We start from the raw sequence: 12,698 nt of genomic DNA on the forward strand, positions 1-12,698 counted from the left end.
ACTCAGTGGAAGAGCTTCTATTTTTGCTAAAAGTTTATGCTGGAGAACCACAGCGATAGAAGGTTCTCAGAATGGCAAGTACAAGGGAACACTGATTCAGCACCCTTAAGACAGGGCTCAACATCAGAAAGCGCTGAGCTTCAATGCAAATGAATCTTGCAAAAGACCATTAACATTACAAGGATTGGTGGTTTGAATATTCAGCTTAGTCATACACAGCAAGGGATCCAGCACAACTAGATTCAATCTCTTGCAACATACAACATTTGGCCTTGGCTAAGATTGTCAGCCTCTGCTGTCTGCTCTGCATAAGCTCTACCTCAGTTACACAGGCTCAGACACTACTGACCTGGTTAAAATCCGTATTGTAAAAATCCGTACTGTATGAATTTGCACGTTTGTATTATATAACAAGAAGGATGGTATATTTTCTAACTTGTAACAGATGGTATCTAGTAGAAAACAATGTACCCAATCCTGACAATTCTTTTCCCCCTGCCAAAGAGTACCATAAACTTCCAAGTACGTGTAATGAACGTTCAAGGAGTTGGGATAGGGTGACAGCATAAAAAACCCTAAAACAGAAAAACTGGCTTCTTAAATGAATTATTTCCACATAGACACTGGGGAAGTAAACAAGTTATGTATTTCACTAAAACTACAGAATTCTGAATAATTCTTTTGTTGGTTATTCTGACTGCTAATCTACAAATGGAACTATAAAATCAATATGACAATGATTTGCCCTGTGTCTCACATTACGTTTGGAGTATTTCACTACAGGACTTTGTATTCAACTTTTCCCCTTTTTTCAGATGATCTAAATGCTATTTCCATTTTCTGTTCAGATCTTGCTCGCAATTCTCCTCCAGCGTGGACTTGCTGGACACATTTTTTATGGCTAGATAAGCAATAGTAGGTACAGCTTGTCACCGCTAAGTCTCACTTCTTTATAAGAGACTAGTTTCTAGAATTGTAAAATATTTTATAGGATTGCAAATTACATAAATTGTTTTGCACAAAATAAAAACATTAAAATTATCTGATATAGCATTTGAAAAAGAGGAATTTAACCCTGCACCTCATATGGGGATCAAACAGTTTTTATTTGCTATGAAAGATATATAGAAGGAGATTAGAAAACAAGACAATATTAAATGGTTACCATGTGAAAATGCTAAAATAAAACAAAAATTTTTTTTCCTTTTAGTTGCAGACAAGATAGTCTTGAAACATAAACACTTACTTTAAGGCAGGACCAAGTAAAATTAACACTGTTTGTAAAGAAAAATTAAACTTACATTCCAGCATATTTTTAATACATTTTCATTTCGCATCATTAATCTAAGCAATAAGATGACCATTTAAAGTGTATTTCCAGAATCTTCTGCCCTCTGTTTTTTTCACTGCAAATCTGAGAACAAGGAAAAGTAACATTAAAAAAAAAAATCACTAATTTCTTCATTCAAACAGAAAGCTGATGCATATCATGTCCGAAGAGATATGTCCAGAATTGTGAGACTTATTTTAATCTTCACTGATGTTACAGTTTTCCCACAGATTTGCCAGACACCTCAGAAGAAATACTTTGGGTTTTTATTTTTTTTGGCTTGGTATCTGGTATTTAGTTAGATAGTGGGCAGATTTTTTTTTTAAATATGCTAATTGGTATGCACAAGAGAAACTGGATGGTAGCCCAAATATGACTAATCTCATTCTTTTAAAGTCAGATTTTGACAAGTGGAAACTTCATATACTAAAAACAGTCACTCTGTCCAGAAATAGGTATGCCACTAGTCTTGTTCAATAAAGCTCTGTACCAATACGCACAATAATGTTTGTATTATTTCCCATTAAGAGTTCCTAGAAAGCTGGGTTTTCCAGAATATTCTTCATTTTAATGTTCTTAAAAATACCTAGGAAATATTGAAATCTGCTGAAAACTTATATACAAATTTGTTTAATAAGATTTTTCATTACATCTGCTGAATCTCTGGGATCCTAACAGTACAATGTAATGTTTGAGCAAATTTAAAATAAAGGTTTCTTTCTACTCAGGCCAAACAGAGGAGCCAGGATAAGGCTGGCACAGGCAGATGAATGCAGCAGTTTAGAATATCCCCTCAGCAAGGAGGCCGCCTATGGATGTGCAGGATTCAAAAGCTGCTCCCATAGCAGGAGGAGGGAAGAAAAGAGAACAGCAATATAATTTGCCCTGAACCTTTCTCAGCTGCAAAAGATCTAATGGCCCGGGGTGGTACTGTCTGCACTCCTGTTCTGGCACGGGTAAATCTGAACTTTCCTTGGCAGTCTTACTTTTTCACTTACCTTTCTACATGGATATATATTTTTTGATTGGGCTGTCAAATCTTTTGCACGCAAGAGAAAGTCAGTACAAAAAAAGCAAATTACACTGCCGTGATGGCCTTCCCTTCCATAGCAGGTAGCTTAGCAATACAAGTAACCGAGCAATGAATTAGGAAAAAAAATTGAGGCTAGAACATTTTTGTTTATTCAGATGAAATACTTATTCTCTGTACAGCTCACTGAGAAATAAAATCCCCTGAAAAGAGAAAAATAAATGTAATGGTAGGATTTCTTAGTATCACAGAGAACTTCTGTGATGTTCAGAGCAGTTCACTCAGGCCACTGGACTGCCCATGAGCCTTTCTTGCCGAAGTGCAATCAACCTCTGAAACCACTTTTCTTCTGCTTCTGCCTTCTCAATAAATAGCTGCGGGGAGAATGGGGAGGAGAAAAGTAGGCACAACTCAGTTAGTTAATTTTATCTGGATTTGTTATAATCTTATTAAATATGTATCAGCTATTTCAATGCTAAGAGAAACACAGCTGCATAAGGGTGTTAGAACAAGAAGTTGATATAAATGTAGCAGTAAAGGTTGAAACTTTAATAATGTGAAAGGCAAGAAATTCTAAGTTAAGCCTCCTACTGAAACAGCAAGTTTGCCCTATTTTGCAGGCCTTACATCTTCATTTGCCATATTAATTATTCAGAACTTATGTTTACTGTAAGTCAGTTCTACCTTGCTAATTAAAAAAAAAACCTACCGTGAATACTCTTATTTCCAGTTAAATGGCCACAAATGAATTTGCATAGGTTTAACTACATTGATTGATTTAAAATTCACATCTTAAAAAAGCCTGTCATGTAGTTAAAGCTTTAGAATTTGGTAAGTGTGGGTAAGTTTTGGGTTCTCCATCAGCTTTCAAACACCACAAACCAAAGGCATTTTTTCTTGAACTTTTATGGACAGGATTTTAGGCTCCCCTGCACTAAATTAGCGTGCTACTTTGTTCTAAAACGTATATGTAACTCTACAACTACATTACTGTTTAACAGAGCTTAGAGGTTTGACTAGGTAAAAGAGTAGGATTGTATATTTTTTCTCGTTTTATATTGTATAACTGGAAATAGAACAAAAAAGTTTATCTTGTGGTTTACAATGATCAAACAACTTCTCAGCATAATTTCCCCTATGAAAATCTTAAAGCATTCATCCAGGTTTTCATTACTGAGTTTTCCCATCTGATTTTGCTAAATTGCAAAGTAATTGTTTTTGCATTTCTGTTCTGCAGCATCACGTCACTGATCCAGGAACAAGGCTTCAGCAGAAATACCAGCTAAAATGCAAGTGAAAAGTCTTAAAAAGAAAAAAAAAAAGAAAAAGATTTTTCACTCACATTAATTTGGCTTTCAGCCAAAAGGCTAGTGAACCTGTTTTGTAATTTTTCTCTTTTGGATTATGCAAGGGGTCTGATCCTTTCTGAGCCACTGTGAAGCTCATTAGTAAATAGTCTTCAGTTCACACATTATTTGATGAGCAACACAGCGAAAATATTGTTAGGTCATGTGAACCTGCTTACATTCAGTGGACTGTTTCTTTCTAAAGATAAAGTAAATATCAACACGCTTACGTTTGGATGTGCTAAAGAATTATCATCTTGATATTTGATGGCAGTAGGAATGTTGGCAGTTGTTGTTTCTTTTTCAGTAGCAGGTGCATCAACAGGTCCCACTGCTACAGTTACAGGTTCGTATTTTAGTTCAGTAGGTTCTGTTGACTAAAAGGAAAGAAATACACCTCAGTATTACTGTGCATTAACAAGGCTGCTTGTCAGACTCTCAGACATGACAGTACCTTAACTCGGTGTTAGCCTTCTTTGCGTTGCAGCAAATGCCCACTAAAGGCTCCTCATGCAAATACTCCTCCGAATGCTTAGCAGGAACTGCCTGGACACAGACTGATGTCCAGGCTAAACATACAAAGTGAAAAAGAAGGCAGTGCCAAAGGGAGCAAACAGACAATTTGCTCTGTTTTGCAAACAGAGCTTGCAAAGCTGTAGCTTTGGTTTTTGGATCGCTTTCTTAAGAAGCTGCATGAACTTCTTGAAGACGTCTGAAAAGACAGTAACGTGTATGTTCTTGGGGAAACATACAGGGATAATTAAGAACATTTCACTGTCAAACGGAAAAAAGAGACCACAGCTCTGCTTGCATTCTGCCCAAGACAAAAGTTTCTGGGTTCTCTTAGAAGACTTAGTGGCCAAAATACAGGTAAAATTTTGAAACCTGGATGTCTGAGGTTAGTTTTGTGGAAGGCTGTCTGAAAACCATGCCATTTATTTCAGTGAGTTAATACGGCCTTAAAGTCTGGCTTCAGTTAAGCAGACTTAAAAATACTGACCTCTGCTTTTACTTACAATGTAAACATATGGTTACCATTGCATTTTAATTATTCTGCTTTCCCTTAAAAGAATCTTCATGATTTTATATGATTTTAAAAGAATCTTAGTCTGCATTGCTAAACATGGTTAGAACATACTATCAAAGCAGCTGATTTCATTGAAATTTCGTACACATCGAAACACATTCTTCCTTGACCACCACATCAAGCATTCCAGAGAATCATTGTCTGAACTCTTGACTCCAACAGTGGGATTTAGGATTGTCGACACTGATGCTTTCATCAGTGGCAACTATATTAATAGTGCATCTTCCACCTGACTTTGAGAGGATTATGCCCAAAGAAAGGATATTGAAAACTTACCTTTTTGACTTCTTTACTTGATCTGAATGTCTGTGGAACAAAGCAGTCACTTTCAATAGCTTCAATTTCTTTTACTCGTTTGACTTGCTCTACTAGGGTGGCTTGGTCTGCAAAAAGGTGTAATGTCAGTATACATTAGTGTAAGCCTATGATAAATGCTATGTCTAAGCAATACCTTGAATATATTTTACAACTTTGGAAGCATATACCAGGAAAAAAAAACCCAACAACTTGTAATGCAAGCTAAAGTACTCTGTTACAGAGAAAAAAATCCCTTCTTTAGTAAAAATAACAACAGTGAGTTGGCCGTTATGGCTCAATATATGTTATAAATCAAGATGCTAACTGAAGAATTTGCTAGCAAAGTCCTTTACAGGATAATTGTGCTAGATTTATAGCAGAAGAATTTCCTGGAAGAGTGAAGGATTCTTAGATAGTACAGACAATTTAGTGGAGGGAAAATTGTAAATATTAGTAAAAATACTTCTGCTTGTAAGAAGGTAAATTTGGCTTCAGTGGTTGATATCTAGAGGGATGTGCCATCACCTGTATTCTTCTCAAGACAAGCTAAGTGATTAGTTCGGTATTAACAGTTACATCATGAAATGACTTGACAAAAAATCTTGGAATTTTCTGAGTTATATTTTTTGTATATATTTGGTAATAAAACCACAGATAGTGGTAATAACACACAGATAGTACATGTTGTGTGCCAGTATGTTCCTTAGGTGACTAAATGGAGAAAGCTATAGGAATTGGAGCTGTTCAATCAAACGAGCAACATCATTGCTTTTTTATTGTATTCTGAGGTCTTATATAACGCATGCGTATTTCGCACGATATCCTGGTATCCCAGGTTGAGATTGAGGAAAAGAACGCGGAAAAAGAGTAGTTACAGTACAACTTGGTACAAATGACATTAAACATAACTCATGTATTGCCAGGTATGTTTTGCTAAGTATTTCATCATTCAGTGGGATGATCTTCTGGATAGATTAGACTGGTAGGAAACCAAAAGGATTTCATCATGTAAGAAAGATGCTAAATAGCCTAGCAGAAATTCACACTTTTAATCAAATCATTGAGGAACGATGGTGGAGTTTCATATTATAGCTAAGCTGATCTACTGGTCAGCAGTGCCAAAGGGATGGTCCAACTTCTCTCTCTCCCATGCCTGTCATGCAGTCTGGCTTTACTCCTTTCGGCAAAAGCTGGTGATTAAATCAGCTTACTTGTAACACAAAACCTCCTACTTATGTCACAGTTCAACAAAACAGTAAATCATCTCTGAAATTTTGCTGCCAGACTTAAAACGCTGTATCGACATCATGCACAATGCTGATCTGGTATGAACTCTCTTCTGGTTCAAATCTGTTTTTAAATGGTTTTGTACTGGCAGGCTTTATGTCAGAGCAGATATCATGTGTCTGCACCATCTAAAGTTCAGAGAGCAGGTGCTATCTATCGTCCAGCAGCTATCAGTATAAACTCTGATTATCGTTCTGGATGACTTGAAAGAAAGTGCATATATGTCTACCTATGCCTTATGTAGATCAGTTTTGTATGGCTGAGGGATTTGGTAGTGTGGTGATCAGTTTATTAGTCACAGAACCTTAGGCTATAAAGTGAAAAGGAGATTGCCAAGAAAATGAGGGAGAAGCAGCATAGGATAAACAGTGTTACTTGTTCAGATACCTGAAGTCTGATGGAAAATTTCATAAATACACAAGAATAATTTTAACAATCTTTAACACAAATTTAAAATAAGTATTTGTAGTTTTGTGTGTGTGTGTGTGTGTGTGCACGTGTAAAACGTTAAATTTCTTGTTCTAAAGAAATTAAAGAATATTTAAAACTAGGACAAGAGCCTCCAGACCAAAACAATTTGCAGAATTATTCAGAAATTATTCAGAATTATTCAGAAACTCAGAAGTACCCAAAATTCTAAACACAGATACATATAGATATAAATATACATATGCTGCAAAATGGTTTTAATTTTGCATGAGAAAAAGTGAATGTAATTTACATCTTTCTAGAATGACTAACCACTGAAAACTCGTTTCACTCTTTTAAGGACAACTAAGTGGATCTTCAGATGAGCAAACAAACTCATGACAGCTCTGAAATATTCCTGGAATGGACATGCTGACACTAATTTAACAAGCCCATTTCTTATCAACAGGCTGTACAACAAAAATGTTCTATTTAAAATCACGGGTAAAATGGGTTGTTCATTATAGTACATTTGATAAAAAAAGTATTTGCTTTACTGCCTGTTTCATCTTCTGCATCTTCAGATTCACAGCTCGGTTAATCTTCCTCCCCTTCTATCTCTAACTGCGTGACTAGCAAACCTTGCATTCACTCTTCTAACTCTGCTTTCTTTTACAGTTTTAACCGTCTCCTTTACTTCTGAACGCCACTTGTTTTGCCCACTAGTACACTGGGGCCAACGTGAAATGACTGAGGCACTGTAGAAGAGAGTAGACAGTTTTTGCTGTGAAGAGCATTCAGAAAATAGATAAGGCAGAGAAAAGACAGGGAGAAAGAAACATAACTTTTAAGCAGCAAACAAGAAGACACCTTATTGGTTAAAAATAATTTGGGAAAACAGTTATCCTTTAATGGATATGATGAATTGAGAAATGAGGAACACGCCAACTATTTTTGTATATGCTGAATGTGTGTGAAGTCAAATACCCTGACTGCTGAATCTGGATAATTACTTAAAGCACTGTAACTGCTTCAAATAATGAACTCACACCTGACGTTTTAATAATTTCATTGAAGCTGAGCATGGGGTTTGTACCATTGTAGGAGATACACAGGAAGCTGAATGATAAAACCCCCCGAGGGAAGAACGTCTGTCTGCGGACCGCAGCGATCCAAGGTACCGTCAATTAAAAAGGAGATGCTGGAGCGAGTGGTGACAACTGGGAGGGACGTGGTCACGGGTGCCTAGAGCCGGGCTCCCCAGCGGCCGCAGCAAAGCCTTGGCCTCGGCACGGCGTGGGACAGTGCACAGGTACCCATCTCAGCCTGATTCTTTGGGATTTAGAAGGAGAAAATCCCTCGCTGACAACGGAGCTTGTGGTTAACAGTTCTGCTGGACTGGTGCGAAAGATTTCTGGTTTTAAGAAAGTTCGGTCCTGAAAGCAGTCCTAGGAAGAGCCCATAGGAAGCACGAAAACACATACAGTGCTGCCCTAGCGGGGAGAGGAAATCGTCATGCACTGAGCCCTCGGGTACCTCTGCTCTGAGGGTAAATAAGAGGAATGCAAAGGGCGCTCAGTAGTCACAGTATTGAAACTATAGACATCAGAGAAAGGCAGCTGAACGTACATTTAAAATCAGTTGCTCAGCTCTTGTTACACAAAACCTATCCTAAGCTCCTAGCCTGCTACACTATTTTACATGAATCGTATGCAAACCTATAGCTAGGAATGACAAATCATTAAGAGAGACAAAAATCACTGAATGTTTTTACAATTACATCAGTGACATTAACTTTGGGAAAATGGACTGGAGGAAGCATAACCCATTAGCGTATGATATTTTTGACAAACACATTATTGGTAGATAAAATGACTTCCATATGTTGTTTGTCAGATGTCAGTAGAAAGGATATGTATTTCATAGTAAAATCAAAAATAATGGAGTCAGAAAGCTAAGAGGCTACAGACAAAAAAAATCGATACTAACTCATTGCTCGGCAAGTCTTCTTACTGTGTTACAGCGAAAAAAATAAACTAAATATTGAATTAGGGCTTGTTGAGGCCGCTTTTTTTTTATAAATAGGCTATTCTATCTGCAGTAAAAATTACGATTAAACTGATTTTCCGAGATATTTTCTGCTGACGATAAAGCGTGAGAAGCGGAGGGACGGGTGCAGGAGAAGCGCCCCCCGAGACCCCCCGGCGGCGGCTGCGCCCGCGGGCGCCAGGGGGCGCTGCGCTCACGGGGAAGCCGCCGCGCCCGCCCTGCCCGGGGCGGGGGCGGGGGGGCCCCTCCGTGTCTGTGTGTGTGTATATATATATATATACATATACACATACACACACGTACACACATGTATTGGTAAGCTCTGCACACAACATTCCCGTGTGTTTGTTAACGAGGCTCCTCCTAAGGATTTAAGAGTACTGAAAGGAAACACTACCTGCCTAACAGCATCTTGTGGACAACCCATTAAACGGGTGTAAATCAGAGAAACGTTTACTTCAAATATTTTCCCTATAATCTTCAGGTGGGAATTTGGTAACGGGATTCGCTGCTAACCTCTGAACCGGACTGTGAAAACGGGCTGCTCCCTTTGGCTAAGGAGCTGTTCTTCAAGCGTGGCTAACTGAAGAATCACATCGGTTAAACAGTAAACCTACAACACTCAGAATTTATCTTCCTTCACGTTTTACTAGTTATTTACTAATTATTTTACATTTAAAAAGATACAGTTGGTCAACTTAATGGACCCATTTAACGTATAACGCCTTTTAAATAATGATGTGCTTTGAAATACTTGCAGAGAAAAGTTTATATTTTTTCTGCCCCTTTGTTTATGAGTTGAGAATTAAAGGAAGAAACCACAGACAGATCCCAGACTAAATAATCCAACGACAAGAGAAAACATCTCCCCCTTCCTCCAGTTTCCCTTGCAGCTGGCTTAGCTGCCACTGAGAAGGACTGCCTACGTCCTCAACACTGCCCTTGTCACAGGCGCTCACCGCTGCCTGGCCGCCGTCCTCTCCTTGGCCGCGCCAGCCGCCGTATTCGAAGAAATGTGACGTCTTAATCTAGGCAATTCGGAGCAGGAGGGACAAAAACCTGCACGGTGCGGAGACGTTCCTGTCTTTCACAGTGAGTAACGCCGAATTATTTGTACTCGGTAACAGGACGGCAGTAGCAGCCTGCCAGAAAATCCGGCAGGACGGGGCGGGGGGATTTGCTGCTGCGCGCTGACGGGCCGGAGGCGGCTGGCTTCACCCCGGCCCTCGCGCCTCAACCCGGCGACGCCGGCAAAGGCGGCCGAGGAGGCGCGTGGGGCCGGTGCGCGCCCGGCGAGGGCCCCGTGGCGAAACCCGCTGCGGCCGGGCGGGCCGGTAGGGTTCGGCAGCTGGTTTTGTGCCTCCTCTCCCACCCCCCTCCAGTCACTTCACACCCTTCCCGACCCGCGGCCGTCCAGGCCCCCGAGGACGGTCACCTCTGCTCCCGGCAGCCGCCTCGGCCCAGGGCCAGCCGTTAGAGGGAGACAGCCGCTGGCAGAAAGCGAGCTCCCACCTCCCTCTTTTGTTTGATTTGTCAAGAAAACGGCGCAGCTGCGACACGTGTCCGGGCGCGATGCGGGGTGCAGCAGCCACGAGCCCGCTGCCAGCGCACAGAACAGCAACTCGACGTCCGGACGCAGACCGCTTGCCGCCGCTAGCGCTGCCAGGTCAGCCCCGATTCGCTAAGGTGCCATTTCAGCAGCTCTCCACCTTGCTTCCTGCCTGCTAAGGTTTCCAAATAGAGAAGGAGCTTTTCCCACCCGAACTTGGGGGAACTGCGAAGCGGACTCCAAAAGGAGCAAGTTCTTGCTGCCCCGTCGTACCCTGCAGCTTTACCTGTAAAGAATCTACTTTTTGTAGTTTATTACCACCATAAATTATAACCTAGCTTCCATATTATTTTTAAGCAAGTCTAGACTCTACTACCTTCTACCTTAAAAAAGAACCAAAATATCAGGGATAAAACCCCAAGGACTCAACTAAGAGCCACCACAGGAAACTTCAGGAAGGGAGTTTTGAAATTGAGACGCGTGCCCGCGGGGGCGTTTGGGTTCCTCCCGGAGCCAGCGCTACCCCTGCACGCACGCCGACTTCCCCGCCGCCATTTCTGCTCGCGCCGTTTCATACGTTCCCGCAAATTCTGACGCCGTTTCGGACACCTGAAAAAATTTTGCAGGAAAAAGGCAAAGGCAGCTAATAAAGCGGTAGGAAGCAACCCGGATATGCTTAAAACTGCTCAATGTTTTCCTTGTCTTAATGGAGAGGGGGAAAGAGACCCCAGGGGAAGGGGGCCGAAGAGAGGCTCCGGCTTTGAAGCCAGAGGCCCGGCTGCCCCGGAGGAGGCACCGCGCGCGGGCGGCCGCCGGCACGGCCAGGGCGGGCGGCGCGGGGTGCACCGCATTTGTCACTGCGGCTAACGTCGGAGAGACGCAGCTCTTTTTTCTCAGCGCACAAAAGCAAGATATGTAATTCGATGCTCAATTTACCCTTGTCTCGTAGGAGATTTTTCCCCGCTAATTGATAGAAATTAAGCCATTAATCAAGCCACCAGCCATCATTCAAACCGGGGAAGATGAATACAAACTTTCATCATAACCACCTTCCCCATTTTAGTGTTCATTAGCATTAATTTTTAATGCAATTATGCTATTCTTTTACGCTGAGCTCATAAATTACTGCTCTTTTGTTGCTCGCTGGCCTTGTAAAATCCAAGGTAATGCTTTGTGCTCTGATCCTGAAGGCAATTACTGGGTTCTTCTATCTTCTATATATCTGCATCCCAAATACCCTCTACATTGTATGTACGGACTGATGAGCGTATCCATTACCTACGTGTACAATATATAACAATTTGTCCATACTAAACTCAGACACGTATCCATTATCTGCCTTCACATAAATAAAAGTGGTTCCACGTCCAGCGGCTCCCAGCTGGCGGCGCAGCGACGCGGCCGGGGAGGAGGAACGGACCCAAGTCCTTCCGTGTCAGGACAGAGCGGCATCATGCCGAGGCTGACCAGGAGCAGAGCGGCACGCACACGTAACACGGCGGCGAAACTAAGAGCAGCACGCGAGCTCCAAGCACTCCCGGTGACCCTCCGGCACCAACTGCACTTGAAGTGGCTAAGTGACGAATGAAACAATTAGCAAAATTGTTGCGCTTTTTTTTTTTTCCAATTGTTTTTCCAGTTCTTCACTAGGCCAGGTATTTAGCAGGTATGTGAAATACTGCGATTTATTCCAGCTAAACGTCTGTGCAGCCCGTGGCTTCCCCCCAAGTTGGAGGCCGCACCGGAAGAGGGCAAGAAGGGATTGCAACAGGCGGCTTTAGCCTTTTTCCCTCTTCATGGGTGCATCTGCCCCTCCGGCGGCGAGCGGTGCCCTCCCGGGCCGGCGGCCGGCCCCGCGCCCCTGCTCTCGGCACAGCGCCTGCGGGTAGACGGGGGCCAGCGGCCCACCGCGGCACCGGCTAGGTGCGCCGAGAGCAGCGCGCGGCACCAGCAGGGGCTCGAGGCGAAGCAAAGACCTCCCGGAAAAGAGAAAAAATAAAAAAAAAAAATCTTCCAGTTGTCCTTGGAGAGAACAAGTGTAATAAGTTCCTGCTCTGGGGAATACAGGAGCGGGAAGGGCTCCCTCCTGCTCTCCGTTGCGTCTGGCACCCATCGCTACGTGAAGAAATCACCTTGCCGCCCGGCTCTGGTTGCGTCCGCCACCTTAACGCACTTTTTTCCGAGACTTCTCGCGTTTCACCGCTGCCGTCCTATTCATCTCCCTTTCTCCCCCTTGTAAACTCTTTTTATTCTGGTATATTAAACGAGAAGGGAACGGCTGCCCGGGCGGCGGGCGCGACGCTGCGCTTCAGTGC

At 42.1% G+C, this 12,698-nt stretch overlaps 1 protein-coding gene across 3 annotated transcripts in view; it reads right to left on the reverse strand.

Annotated features, from left to right (window-relative positions):
* Nucleotides 1-2,489: 2,489 nt before the first annotated feature.
* Nucleotides 2,490-12,698, reverse strand: part of RSRC1 (arginine and serine rich coiled-coil 1) — a 178,936-nt gene continuing 168,727 nt past the window's right edge. For all 3 annotated transcript variants that reach the window (XM_068953991.1, XM_009668513.2, XM_009668512.2), the window contains exons 9-11: nucleotides 5,070-5,176; nucleotides 3,937-4,083; nucleotides 2,490-2,734 (exon numbers count right to left, since the gene is read on the reverse strand). In XM_068953991.1, coding sequence (XP_068810092.1) covers nucleotides 2,642-2,734; nucleotides 3,937-4,083; nucleotides 5,070-5,176 — 347 coding nt within the window. In that variant the 3' untranslated portion in view covers nucleotides 2,490-2,641. The remainder of the gene's footprint in view (nucleotides 2,735-3,936; nucleotides 4,084-5,069; nucleotides 5,177-12,698) is intronic.

Source organism: Struthio camelus, chromosome 9, assembly GCF_040807025.1.
Source record: "Struthio camelus isolate bStrCam1 chromosome 9, bStrCam1.hap1, whole genome shotgun sequence".
In the NCBI taxonomy this organism is placed as follows: Eukaryota; Metazoa; Chordata; class Aves; order Struthioniformes; family Struthionidae; genus Struthio; species Struthio camelus.